The sequence below is a fragment of the Vespa velutina genome, chromosome 5 (assembly GCF_912470025.1).
Source record: "Vespa velutina chromosome 5, iVesVel2.1, whole genome shotgun sequence".
Classification (NCBI taxonomy): domain Eukaryota; kingdom Metazoa; phylum Arthropoda; class Insecta; order Hymenoptera; family Vespidae; genus Vespa; species Vespa velutina.
In genome coordinates, this window is record NC_062192.1 from 4,447,082 (window position 1) to 4,462,704 (window position 15,623).

At 31.6% G+C, this 15,623-nt stretch overlaps 1 protein-coding gene across 2 annotated transcripts in view; it reads left to right on the forward strand.

Annotated features, from left to right (window-relative positions):
- The window catches only part of LOC124949534, a 164,285-nt gene that overhangs the window by 90,582 nt on the left and 58,080 nt on the right, over positions 1–15,623 (forward strand). For both annotated transcript variants that reach the window (XM_047494752.1, XM_047494753.1), the window contains exons 3-4: positions 5,204–5,374; positions 10,939–11,083. In XM_047494752.1, coding sequence (XP_047350708.1) covers positions 5,204–5,374; positions 10,939–11,083 — 316 coding nt within the window. The remainder of the gene's footprint in view (positions 1–5,203; positions 5,375–10,938; positions 11,084–15,623) is intronic.

Genomic DNA, 15,623 nt, shown 5'->3' on the forward strand with positions numbered 1-15,623 from the left:
TAGCCTAACGTTAAACATTTATATTTATTCTATTACATAAACGTCCGGCTAGCAATTTCCAACAAATATTCCGCTGTCTAAGCGGTTTCGAATATTGCTTAGCATAGGATAGGAAGTAAATTGATTAGGGGTTAGTTTCTATGAAATTCGGAATATAACTTACGATATAATTCTTTTAAAATTGACTTTTTATAAAATCGATTTTAAATAATAACTACGATAGACTTGAATTTACTACGAATACAATTAATCTATGATATGTAAATTTTGGTTAGACGATACTTACGATAAATATTCTTACGCATTGGAATGAAAACCAATGGAAAATTATGTCAACCAGTTCCTTTCCGTAGGAAAATTTTTACTTCAGTAGATATCGATAAAATTTTCATCGCGAACTAAATCAAATAATTTTAGAAATATCATAGAAAAAGAAGACACCGGGAAAAAAAAAATATGATTGATCGAGAAAAATTCTCGCAAGCCATGGCAATAATTGTGGTACCCATCGTACCGATAATTAGATTTCGTTAGAAAGAATATTTCCCGAAGAGAAAATGATGAAGCTTCGAATGATGGTATGCGATGTATTGAAAGAAAAAAGGATAAAAAAAGAAAAGGAAACAAGAAATAAAGAGAGAAAGAGAGAAAAGGAGAATTGGAAGGAAGGAAGAAAGGAAGGAAGGAAAAACAGGAGAATATGAGAAGAGAACGAAGAAATTATATAGGTAACGGAAATCAGAGAACTAGAATGATCCTGGCTTTGCATACGGAAATCGGGCATTCGCCCAGGAGCTGCATATACTACGTATGCATTTCGGACGCATTTCAAGCACTGCAGTGTGGTCCGGCAGTCTGAATGCAGATGGCTACCGCACGATTGCAGCAACGTATGATCCATCTCGCTTGATTCCCCGGTACCCCCGGCAAGCCCCTATTAACCAGCCCCGTCGAACCCCCTTCCTCGTCTATCGCACGGCCTCATCTCTATCTAGCACTACCAGACCATGCAACTACCAGACCAGCTTTCGTTGCCGTTGGTATATATGGTTCATAGGCGTAGCACGAAAGCATTAAACAAAAACACATGACTACTGGTGATATAATCGAGACCGCAATGTAACTCTCTCTCTCTCTCTCTCTTTTTTTTTCTTCCTCTCTCTCTCTCTCTTTTTCTCTTTTTCTTTGGCTCGTTCGTTCTGCAATTTTACAAATAATACACTCGATGAATATGAAGAATATGATCACACATTCATTTTCAATGAGTGCTTCCCGTTTTGAAAGCTCGTTTTTTGTTTCCTCCAAAATTCGACCATTCCCTTTTCATTTCGACGAAAAGTTTCTTTATACGTTTGTGTTAAATGAGTTAATTTTATTTAATTAAAATCTTCGTTATTCTTGGATCTTGAAGTGTGAGAATAATTCGACGTCTTAGGTATCACGTATAAATAGGTATTCTTTTCGTTCGCCGTTCATCGTCGTAGAACTTGCAATAATTTCGTTATGAAAAAAATTCCCTGCTGCAAATGCCCGTGGATTAATTAGTACAACGTCTATTGAAAAAAAAAGAAAAAAAAAAAAAAAAAGAAAAAAAAGAAATAGAAGATAAGGGATCTCCTTAATTGCCATCGCGAGACATCCTAAGTTTCGTAATAACCGAGCCGTGCCGAGGATATAAGTAATGAATCCAGATGTCGTCGACAACGAAACGTCAGGTGGAAAATGACAAAGGTCTATGTGAAATTTCAATTCCATTCGTCTCCGCGTCATAGTCGTGGAAAAGATAATGGATTCGGCTTTCATTGGTTAAAGTTTCTCCACTCAGTAGGACAAACTTTTTATTTCGATGAATATCGGGGTTAATTTTATTTAGAACGAGAGCCAACCGAACTTTTGTCCCGCTCCTTTTTTTCGGCGGACAAATCGTTTTTTCAATCACCAGGAATTTTATTTTATTTTATTATATTTTATTTTATGTTTTCTTTTTTCTTCTTTTTTTTTCTTCTTTTTTTTTCTGTTTGTTTTTTTTTCGTGAAAGAGCTCAACCTTTTTATTTGAATTTATTTCGTTATTCAAAATGCTTCATACTACATATATGTATATGTGTGTATATGTGTGTGTGTGTGTGTGTGTGTGTGTGTGTTTGTGTGTGCATGTGTGCATATATTCTGTGGAAGAACAATAATAGCCACGCTGAAACGTTGGTACGGTCGATTCATAATTTCGTTAATATTATCCGGTGAGATTTAATTAGGAAATGTCGTCCTTTCGTTTGCCCTCGAACCGTGCCACCAGCACGACGGGAAGTGTAAAGTTCTCCTATACTATTACAGTTACAACGCTTAAAAGGACGTTAAGCGTCAAGCCGGTGTCACGACCTAATTTCGATGTACTGTTGATGAGGAAATAAAAATCTTTTATAGGACGAAACGCAAATAAAGAAAGGATAACTGCTTAGAACGAAACTGGCAATGCAAACATCTCTCTGTAAAAAAACAGAGAGAGAGAGAGAGAGAGAGAGAGAGAGAGAGAGAGAGAGAGAGAGTGAGTAATAAAGAGATGAACTTCTTAAAGAGATTCTGATGAGTAAGATTTCGTAGAGATTAAATACTCCTAACTATTGTCAATTTCAATGAAATTTACTCGGATTCATGAGAACAAATCGAATTGGTCGGCATCAAATCTAAAACGATCTTAAATTTTATAATTAGGTGAAACGAGTTGGAAGTTTGCGAGCGTCAGGAAACATTCAGCTTTTAAAAATGATCTTGGAAACGTCGTGCACAGGGTTTTTCTCTTTTTCTCTTTCTCCCTCTCTCTCTCCCTCTCTCCCTCTCTCTCTTTCTCTCTCGGTCTCTGTCTGTCTCTCATAAAAGATCCTCGATCGACACGTCGTTCCTCGAATAATAACCTATCACCCATACCTTTCCTACCCAGCCGATGGAGATGAGCTTGATGGCAGCAGCATTGTTTTATGCAACGAAACGTCGACCCAATTTCGATATTGCATCAATCCGATAATAAAGACAAAATGCGTAAGGAGATGTGAAAAAGAAAAGTTGAGTGGCTTCGAGAGGACGTGCTCGTAAAAAAAAAAGAAAAAAAAAAAAAAGAAAAGAAAAGGAAAAAAAAGGAAAGAAATAAAAAAAAAAACAATACAATGAAGAACATCTAAAGATATACATTAATTAAAAATCTTTTTTATAAATCCTTATTGTTATTAATCGTTCTCTTTCTAATAAATTCATTTTTAATATACTTTATGACATAACGAATAATATTAAAAATTAATATTTATACGATTCGATTATTATTTTTGTTGTTTTATATTTCCTAGAGTATTAGTCTTTTTTTAATTATTTATAATACTTTTTTAAATGTCAACACTGTTCCCAATACAAGTATAATTTAGTATATACAAGTATAGTAGAAAGATCGTGATTGTGCGCAGATATATTCGAAGTTTTATACGTAATCGTTTCATGAATTTTAATAATAATTTGATTATTTCAAATACTTCGTGAGTATCTGTCATCAAACAAATCACACTATAACATCATTACACAAACTATAATACAATGTATGATATTAGTCGACTAATTTCATCAAGATATTATATAAAATTAATAACGATCTCGAAGATCGGCTTAAACGATTTAATTATCAATCAACATCCATGAAAGAACTTTGCAACACCTGACAAAAAATAACATTCATTGATCGCCAGGAAATAATTAATTACTATCTTATTTTATGTTCTGTATTTGTTATAATTTAAAGTTCACGCATACACACACACACACATACACACACATATACATATGTATAGATATATACATACATATACACATTCGCACACACATACATACATTATTATCAAATAATTTTATATAAATCCTATTAATTTGCAACGCGTAGTAATATAAATTACATTAAAATATCGTGCGTAAATTGGCGTTAAACGTCAGGAACACGAGTGTATAACAATCTATATTGATCGATTTTATTGTTCCATCGATCCGAATTAATAGTAGAGTTTCGAAAGATGTCACTTATCGTGTTTTTTTTTTTTTCCCGACAGTAATCAAATTTCATCATGAATGTAAGCTTTCGAATGTAGCAAAGTGTAACATATATTTTTCAAGCGTGATGAAAAGTTTGATTATTTTTTTTTGAACATGTTAATTATGTAAGAAAAATTTGTTGTCGTTTTTCTTTTTTTCATCAAATAAATGGATTGCATATACACATGTGCTCATTAATTATGACGTATGTTAACGAAGTATAAAATGTAATTTCGTTTATGTATTAAATCAACACGTAGATGTAATTCTGTCAAACAATAAATCGTATCGTACATTGATTTAATCTCTTACATCGTAACAAGAACTCTTCGACGTTTATACGGTAATAGAACACAGTTCGTCGAACTTACTTCGAATACACGCATCGCTTCGATGAAACTTTCAATCCTCGTCTCAACTATCTATTTTCGGTATAATGTCAACGAGCCAAAAGCACTATAACGATTATATACTATCATAAAATTAAATTCTCGTTTGAGAGGTTCGTTAAACGATATGAGAGAGCTTTTGTTTCTTTATGTAAAAATAATTTCTTTTTCTAATGAATGACGATGTTTTGTACGTAAGTTGTCAAAGCGAATCACAACATCAAAGAAATCTGATAACTATTATATTCAGTAGTCTCTTGACTTAATGAACCTTACTGATAAGTAGATCAGTGACGTGCAATTTCTCGAGTAATGTATATCAAATCGTCATAGGGAGACAATATACATTTTGATTGACATTATTATGAATAATATTCTCTGTTTTTTCTTTTTTTTTTTCGCAATTTACATTTCGGTTTATCGGTGTTAAGATTGTGAGTTTACGAACGTGAGAAAATTCTTTTTGCATATTTTCTCGTCATATCTTACACGTATGAAATATTTTTTAAAGATCAACGTGATGTAAATACATGCGATATGGAAATATGTGAAAATGATAAAGATCATTTATATATATATATATATATATATATATATACAAAAAGAAATATAATAAATATAATTCACGTGCGCGTGATACATTAAATTAAAATTGTTATAATTCATTATTTATATGTTAATTTTATAATAATTACCAAGGATTATCTAAAAACGATTTAAAGAATAATAAAAAAAAAAAAATTGTTTTAGTGGCTTGTTCAACGGTGACGGTGACAAAGTGTCGTTCAGCACTTCACAGTTTGCAAGCTTTCTCGTTCTTTCGGCCCACGTGTCTTTGTAAGGAACGGCACGTCGATCCAGACTGCAATAGTTTCCAGAATTTCCTCTTCGATCATCCCTGCATCGACGTACAGAAGAAAGGTGAGTCATTTCATTTTAGACAATTCATAATTTTCTTTTTATCAAACGATATAAAAAGCATCTATTCGAAAAGCTTTAATTTTACATTGATAACGTTAACAATCCTTTCTATTAATTGACATCGTATAATTTTGAAGCCATACCTGTATATCTATAACTGTTAAGTCCCATTTCATTTTTCTTTTTTTTTTTACTATGAAATTAAATATTTGTTTATATTCGAAGATTAATATTTATTAAATAATTATAGTACTATGTATACTATATAATATTGTGTACTTTATAAATAGTATTATGATATTATGAAAAATAATCCTCTTTCTTTCTTTCTCTCTCTCTCTCTCTCTCTCTCTCTCTCTCTCTCTCTCTTTCTCTTTCTCTCTCTAGCAATATAAGTTATAGTATAAATTTCATGTTTTGTAATTCTTTTGTAGACATGAAAAAATTCGCTTAATAAAAGGTTTGAACGGTACTTTCAATTAGGTAAAGAGAGATCGAAAGTACTTTTATTGGCATGACGGTTTGTCATAGTAAATTCAATAATGGCTTTAAAGCTCAGGAAACTTCGTAATCCTAGCGAAAGCCTACGGTCGAACGAGAGGTATCAAGTACACCGTCATAACAAACGATGTCGTGGCACTTTCGAGGTAACTTCCCTCGACTACAGTCTCGCAACATCCTCTCCCCTTCTCTTCTCTTCTCTTCTCTTCTCTTAGCTCCTTCGATATCTCGAAGGAAGAGACGAGAAAACTTGTAACGATCCAAGGGTCGAAACAAGTTGTCGGACAACGCGTATTGTGAAGTCGCATTTGCGTCGTGTTGGTCTTGTCTTTCGATATCGAGTTCGAAATCGAGGATGAAATTTGAAAGAGGATATTCCCACGAGTGTACTTAAAATAAAATATTCTTTTTCTTCCACCCTTTCTTATAATATTTTTTTTTCTCTTTAGCCTATTGTTCTTTACCAAAATCGAATTACTTTATATTCCTTTTAATCCGTACCATTTTTTTCTTTCCCCATTTTCGTTTAGAAATTTGTAAAAAAAAGAATATATATCAGATATTTATATAGACGTAATAGAAAAAAATTACTTGATGTTTTTTTTTTTTTTTTTTCTTTTCTTTTTACAAAATTTAATGATAAATCAAATATCGTATATATGTTGAATTCATTAAATTACAATGAATATTAATATTTTATATTCCGCAATTTAAGAATTAAACGATTCAATTGACACTCGCGCTTGAAAAAAAAAGAAAAATGTAACGCTACGAGTCTTTATATTTTGATCAGAAAATAAAAATTAGTTTAAATTACATTAAGATCTTGTCTTTTATTTTAGAACTGTTAAATAATTAATGCAGTGTAACCATTTTTGTTTTGTAATACAGGTTGATTAAACCTACGAAGGGACGAATGATAAACGAAATTCGAGCAATTCGCTAAGGGAATAGAAAATAACGTTGCATCCAATGGTAGAATCTTCAAAGCCGTTAGAAGCTACGAGAAGTCTGCTTTTCGTTACGTTGATTTAACGAAAGCTACTCGCATTTTCGTGCGTGTAACACGTTTTACCTTTGTATGCCTTTCCCTGGCAGATTTTATTTTTGTTCTTTTCTTTCTTGCCTTCTATCTTCTTCCTTTCTTCACGTCCTTTTCTTCCTTTTTTTGAAAGAGTACCAGACCGGATTTAATCTCATTAAGTGCCGAAGCTCCCAGGTTTCGTAGTAGCTGCGGTACCGGCTGTGGCAGCTTTTATTATCCACTGCTCTCTCTCTCTCTCTCTCTCTCTCTCTCTCTCTCTCTCTCTCTCTTTCTCTTACTCTCTCGTATGAACGGCTTTCAGTAGCAAGGCGTGCGGCTCACGCTGCAAGATAAAAGTAATTAAGTCGTGACCCAAGGCTGACTAATTGCACGATTTATTATTCTCGAGTGTTTCTTCTCGTTCACGTCGAAACTCATGATAGCGTTATGATCGAGGATACAATTCTAACTATTATTTTTATTTTTCTTTTCTTTTTCTTTTTTTTTCTTTTCTTTCTTTCTTTTTTATTCCTTCTAAAGAAAACTCCTTAGTACGTTCTTTGTAGTCATGCGATAATGTGCAATAATAACAAGGAAATACATATCAATTGAAGTTCTAGTCACGTTTTTATTCGTAAAAATATAATCAGCAATTAGTACGATCGACCGTAAATAAAAGTTTACGGTCGATCGTTCTATTAAGGAAGAAGTATAATTTTCGTGAAATAGAGGCAAAGGGGAATGAAAAAAGAAATAAAGAAATTGAAATAAAATTAGATGAATCGAAAAAAGATTACGATTCTTGGTGGAAATTCTTAGAGAAATCGATTTAAAGTACTTAGCAGAGCCGATTGAAATGTCGGAGAAGTTCGGCCGATCGCAAGTCGTTGAATGAAAGAAAGGATAAATGAGAGAGAAAGAGAGAGAAAGAGAGAGAATAAGTAAGGATGGGTGGGGCTAAAGGATAGAAGAAAAAGAAATTCAATCGCTTTACTTGCACCATAGCAGGATGGCTAATAGCCGTGGCGTTGAAGCTAACGATCCTGATAATCGGACGCACATCTCCCTTCACCCTTCTTCTTGAAGCGTAAGAAAGGAGACATATAGAGAGAAAGAGAGAGAGAGAAAGAAAGAGAAAGAGAGGGAGAAGGTAGAGAGATCCCAAGAGAAATTGATCTCCAAGATCTTCCAAGTAGGAATTTTCTTTAAAAGCCAGCCGACTGCTCAACCGGTTCTTTCGAAGAAGAAACAAAAGGGTCGAGATTTCTTCAACTGCGTTCTCTTACGTAGATAGTATATATCTATCTTTCCCTCTCTCTCTCTCTCTCTCTCTCTCTCTCTCTCTCTACATGCATATATATATATATATATATGTATATGTATATATGTATGTGTATAAAAAGATAGACAGAATATCTAATTTCGTTCTTGAGTATCTTCTTAATTTATAATAATGAAAAAAAATACTTCGATATGCGTTTAATGAACTCGAAGAAGATCACTTTTATGTTTCATTGTATTTCGTCGTAAACGAATTTTTTATTCATTTTTATTTATTTCTTTTTCTTTTCTTTTTTTTTTTTTTTATTTTTTGTTTTTTTTTTTTTCATAAATATTATCAAAAAGAAGAAAAAAGAAGTTATGTTCAATACAGTAGATTTAAATCGTGTGTATCCTTTATATAATAGTTATATAACACACGTATATATATATATATATATATATATATATATTATATATATGTATAGATATCTATATACATCCCCAGTGGCGTTGAGTCCTCTCTATGAGTTCTCATTGTTCATTTTTCAGAAGGCTCGTTCGTTCGGGCCGCCGAGCCTTTTGAGTGTTTTGAACGATTCACAGATAATTCCCGATGCGCTTCTTTTCATTCTCACAGAAAGAAGACTTTCTCGCTCTTGCCTTCGTCTCTGGTTGGCATCTACACCCCCCACATACACATACACACTCACACATGCACATCCCATTCCATCCCCATTCACGGTTCCTCTGACATTTCTTCAGTTTTCTCCTCTCACTCGCTTACCGACATACCTTTATCCCTTTGCAGAGTAAAAGAATTCAATGACCTGAGCTCTATCTATTCCTTTGTCTTTTTCATATTCTTTCATTCTTATTTTACTGCTCTTCTCTTTCTTTCTTTTTCTTTTTTTCTTTCTTTTCTTCTCTTTCTCTTTTTTTTTTTTTTGCGATAGCTACTTCCGATCGACACGTTTTAATAATTCATTTTAAATTCATCGAATTATATTCTCTGTAAATGGTTGAATGAAATATTTTATATTATTTTTCTTCTTTTCTCTCTCTCTCTCTCTCTCTCTCTCTCTCTCTTTATTTTTCGTTTTTTTTTTTTCATATTTAAAATAACACTTTTTATATCTATTCATATTTCGGAGAGTAAAGAGTAAGAAGATAAACGAAATAAAGCCGACTATGCTTTTTTTTTTTTTTTTTTTTTCAGGTGACTATAATTATTTATTAACCACTGAACCTACAATCTACGTCTCTCATACGTACGACAATCGGATGCTGTTTTATTGTTCACTATACACCTTTCATTTCATTCTCTCTCTCTCTCTCTTCTTCTCTCACTAACGCTGGTACAACAATTTTTTTTTTCTCCACTTTTTACAACGCATTTGGCTTAACGTCCGCCGAAAAAATGTAATCTATTCGTCCTCGGAAAAGGTGCATTAATAAAAAAAACACGCGTGCGCCTTCGTGTTCGTGTTTTCATTCGTAATCCGATATAGGATTACCGTAACACCGGAGAGCGATCGAAATAGGAACGCTTGTTAATATTCCAAAATTTTGCTGTGAGCGTATTTTTCCATCCGATTAAAAACATTGGTTTATTAATCTACTTCTCTCTGCCTCTTTCTATCTTTCTATCTTTCTCTTTATGCTTTTATCGTCCCATGAAAAAAGATTTCTATTTATACATCAGAGCGGAAGAGAAAATGAAATAAATGCGATCTTGAAATTATACGAATTGGTTTATAATTTTAAATAAAATGCACGTATGATTTTTATCTTTTCATTATATTCCACGAAAAATATTGCATATTCATATTCTGTGCAGATTCGTCATGTCCATTAGATGTTTTAAAAATTGTATATATTTATGTAGTATATATAATACATAGTGTCTAACATTGAGAGCGCGGAATTAAATATTATTTCATGTAATTAAATCGCGTATGATTTTAACTACTCTTTGCTTTTTTTTTCTTTTTCTTTTTTTATGTGTAGTCTTAAAGACGAAGGGTGATCAAAATCCATAGAAAAAATAATCTATAATATATTAATATAATATGAATAAATATAATATTTATATATCTTTATATTATATTAATATTCATATACGTATATATATATATATATTTGTTTTATTTATACAGGGCATTTCAAAATTCAATACGTAAACTATGAAGGATGGTTATGGAAGCCAAAGTAAACATTTTTAGTGAGACAACATGAGACAGGAAATGCTTCGTTGATTCAACGCAACTACCGAACAGATATTGAATGATAACGAAATAAACCGATTATATTGCTCATACAGGTGCAAACTTGAGAAATAACTGGATGGAAATCATTCTATCTATAAAAACTGATGTTCCCAGCGTAATTATTGGTTGATAACGTTCTATCCTGACAACTTGATCGTTTAACGTTATAACGACGCGTCAATGTCCCTATGTTGTTTGACAAAAAATGTTTGCTTCCTAATCACTCCCTCGTGTATTGAGTTTTGAAATACTCTGCATATATATATATATATATATAGAGTGTTCGAATAGAAAAGTCATCAAAAATTCATCAAGATTATAATGAAATCTAATGATTACTTTTTTTTCTTTTTTTTTTTTTTTAAACGCCGAGACAGGCCAATTTTGTTCTCGAGAGGGACTGTCAATAATATGTCATAAATTTATATATATATATATATATATATATATAAATATGTAGGTCGGATTTATATATCTGTAATAAATGGATTGAATTTTTTTTTTGACAGAAAAAGAACAGCATCCAATCGAACCTTTACCAACGTGCACCCATGCCATGAACGAGTGTCTACGAGGGAAGCCGTGTAATCAGGTCTTCGAGAACTTCAAAAACAGCTGTAAAGCACGAGAGGGCAAGTGCAGAATGGAGAGTCGGTGAGTGATATCGAGCTTGGTGCTTTATATTTACGCTATTCCATCGATTTAAACCGGCCAACCGAACTAACTAACACTGGCAAACAGCTCATCAACGCAATATTTACTACAGGAAGTTCTTTTAAACGGGAATCCCGGGACAATAACGAATGCGGTCAATGAGAATTTTGCCATTGGCTTCACAACGAATGGTTCTTTGTTTCTTACAGATCTCTTTTATTTCTATCTTTCCTGATTATTTTTTTTTCTTCTTCTTCTTCTTCTTCTTCTTCTCCTCCTTCTTATCTCATAGAACTATGCATCATTTTCGACTTCTTTATTTCTTTCCTTTTTTATCCCGTATCATTGTTCCTTTTTCAGACGTATTGTTCGAAATCTATGGAAATGACGGCAATGTTTTTCCATCGATTTTTCTTTCCGTCCTTTTTCATTTTTCTTTTCTTTTTTTTTTTTTTTTTCTTTTTATTTTTCTTCTTTTCGTCCTTTTTTCTTTTTCTTTTTTTTTCTTGTTCTTTTTTTGTTTTTGTTTTTTTGTCATAAAATTCTTCGCGAAAGGGAAAAATATCGGAATAGTAAAGCGGTGAGTTTTAAAGGGGAAAGAAAGACTGATCCTTGATTTCTTTGAACTTTCTTTGTAAGGATCATTGATGGCATCAACCGACCGACGTCATAGTTTTAACAAGTTGTGAATACCAGTTTACTTGTTTCCTTTATCTTGTTTCTCTCGTAAGAGAATTTCCACGAGCACTTTGTAGTGATTCCATTAAACCGAGATACTTCCTTCTTAATAACGTAACTCACTAAGTTACCGTCAAGTTGAGAGTTTCTAGGAAACTTTAAAAATCGCCTTCGGGTCGTGATGTATACGATAAATGTTCGTGCGTGTTGAACACAACATACCATGGGAGAGAAAGAGAGAGAGAGAGAGAGAGGAAGAAAGAAAAAAAGCACATCGATAAAAATAATTTTGTACCATTCTGACAAAGTTGATACCCAGCGGACATTATGAGAAGAAGGAAGTATAATAACGTTATATTCGTTTCATTTCTCTTCGTGGAAGAACTTGAGAACAATATTTCTTTTTTTGTCGACAATATGTTTGTTTCTTCGAACGGTATAACTTTCGTCTAAGATATTTTTTTTTTTTTTTCATATATTCACGAATAATGAAAATATTTCTATTTAAAATGTCCACCGTATATAACATATAATAAAACGAAAAAGCAATTATAAAACTGAAATGAAATGTTTAGAGGAGTGAAAAATGAAAATATTCTCATTGTCTTAAAATATCTTTTATTTTTCAAATTGTAATAAATATAATTTATATATCTTTTAATAAAGTACGTTTTGTTACATCAGCGAACTGTTTTATGTTTTTGGAAACTATTTGTAATATAAATTATTATTTCTCTTTATTTGTGTATAATACTTTGGGTATTATAATCCTGGACGAATTTAATATCACACTCAGCGATGTCGTTAACAACTTTTAATTGTTGACCCTGGTATATGTTAACTCGTTAATTGTTCAATCCGTATATATAATCGCTCTTATTTTTCCCATGCACCAAAAGATTTTTTTATTAGAAATTCGATAGAAATTGAAAAATCTTTCGTAAAATCTTTTCGAACGTAGGGAAATGAAGTGATCGATTTTTACGTTAAAATATAGTTTTTCATATCCTGGGAAACAATTTTAAATCTTTTATATGAGTTATTTCTGGTCTCGTTGTTTATTGCTTTCACCATTCGTAATTTTTCCACCATCGCTTCGTCAAAAAAAGGCTAACTTTGACATTTCTACTGCCAGATACTGGAAAATTTTTTTTTTTTTTTTTTTTTTTTTATTTCTCCATGGCTTATCCTTTCGTCAATTTGACGATATGCATACAGTTGTTGCAGAAACTCTAAGTCTTGACGTGGAGCTTCCGCAAGCTTGATTGGGGCTCGAATCCACGCTTTTACATACAAACTGACAAGAAAAACGCAAATGTCACGTATTTCAGTTTCATCTTCGTTATTTAAAATAAATTGCTCTTTGAATAAATATATTTTCGAACACAATATAAAGTTTTGGCCATTCGTCGAGCGTAGTGAAAGGCTCTTGTAGCTCGAAAGGTTATATTGTTTTATAGAGTTTTACTCAGGAAAATAATTATGAGTTTTAAAAACTACTTATAACACTCTCATGATTGTTGTTATTTCTGTTAAACTGCCTTTGTATATTGGGTAAATCATGGGATCTTGAATTGTTCAAAGGACATATTTTATTTTCAATTTCGTATATGAAATTCAATTTATTAATTTTTGATTAAGCTTCTATATACATTTTTAATACAGAAAATTTTAAACCAATATTTTCTCATAGAATACACTTTGTTAAATAATATACAATTCGTATATATGATATTTGCAAGGCAAATAGGAAAAAACTTTCCAATTTCCATTCTTGTAATATATAATAGTATCAGCTATTTCATTACAATTGTAAAATCTGTTTTTCTTTCATAAGGTACAAAAGTGTAGAAATGGAAATATCTAAATGTAATATTTTCGTTGTTCGTGGATGTATGAAAAAATTTCTTATTGTCAGTCGAAAGTCTTACTCTTCGACAAAGTAAATATAACAACGAAGGAAAAATTTTTTTCTCACAGTCAATTTTGGAGATTTCAGAGTAATCATGATCTTTTTTTCTTTGTTGTAATTATATATTTTGTTTGTTTTTTTTTTTTTTTTTTTTTTTTTTTTTTTTTATATATATTTTTCTAAAGAATACAAATAAATACATTACAATGGAGAAAAATGAGTTATAAAAATAATGTGGGAAGACTTCTCGTTGTCTGATAGATTTCAAAACTTGCATAGATTATCATTTCATTCAATAAGCAGGATTCTAAGAAATGACTTGAGAAAAATTTTGATTATCAAAAAATAAGATCCACTTTTGATAAATTTATTTATGCTCAAGGAAAAGTATTATATTCAAGCGAAGATCCATTTCATTTCCGCGATTACATTGCTCAAGGCAATATTTCTTTCTCTTTCTCTTCATCTTCTTACTACTTCTATTATACTTTGAATGAAAATCATAGAAATAATAATAAATTAAATAAATCCTTTTAGCATATTATCCATTACGAACCTAATCTTTCCTATATAATAAAAAAATGGATTATTTTTATAAATTTGATTGAATCAAAAGGAGAAAAAAAAGAAAAAAGAAAAAAGAAAGAAAAAAAAAGTAGAAAATAAAATTGTTGATTTTTAGGGATTTTATTGGACAAACAAAAAGATTCACTGTTAGAAAGTTTGATTATTATTGAATACAATCGAGATTTTCTTTCAATGTGAAACATCAAGAGTGACGATGCATCCGACGGACTTCCTCTCGTAGAGGACGAAATTTTGAACGTTCCTCGTTCGCTCGAAGCGTCTACCGTCAACAGATAGACAGTCAGAACAGTCTGAAACAGACGATTCGCTCTAATTTCTGGTCTGAATTTGGCTTAACTGGCGAACCCCTCTGCGTGAGCGCACGTTCGCTCTACCTCTTTCCCGGTTTGTCGGGAAAATTCAACGGTTCTAAAACAATCGGGGAAACGTGAAAACTGCATCAAAGTCTCCGGCGTGAAATTCACGCTAATTGTTTCTACGGTCTTTTCCATTCGTTTTTCTTCACAAACCCCATTCTATCTTTTTCTCTCTTCCTTGCTTTTTTCTATAGAGTATAGGAATTATTCTCTCACCGAATTGTTTCAATTTATTCGTTAATTCTTTCTTTTTCCAATAGCGTATTCGTTAAATGACACAATTCGCTTTTAATTACGACGAACGATGAAATTTAGATAGTTTTCTAATAATGATTTATCGTCACATGAAGCCAATATATTTGGTAAGAAATAAAAAAGGAAAGATTGATTATTGAAAAAGAAATATTTTCGAAGCGTAAATTGATATTTTTCTTTTTTTTCTTTTTTTTTCTTTTTTTTCTTTTTTTTTCTTCTTTTTCTTCTTTTTTGGAAAGCATAAAAGAATGAAAACTTATTATTAAGAAAAGTTTACGAATGGATAAAAATTGAGTTATTGGTCATTTATAGAGTTAAATATGAAAGTATCCATTTTTGTTATCAATTTTATACGTATACTCAAAATACCTCAGTTAAAAATCTATATAATATATTAATAAATTGCGAGGTCAAATCTTATTCGTGAAATTACATTAAATTTTAAAAGAGACTTTGATGATTTCTACGTTTCTTATGTATTCACATGTATGTATGCATATATGTATATATATACGGATTCTTTGATGAGTCTAAGGATTCTATATAAATTTAGAGAAAATAGGTTGAATGTATTCCGCATAAAATTTTCATTGGAACGAATAGGATTGATCTCATGTTTTATTACTTTGTACTTTGGTTCGTTAATTCTATGTTCATGGTAAAGGAAAGTCATGAAATGAAGAAAGAAAGTTAAACGATCGGAAGAGGAAACTGTCTCTCTGATTTTCCCATTTTACTCTCTCGGACTTTG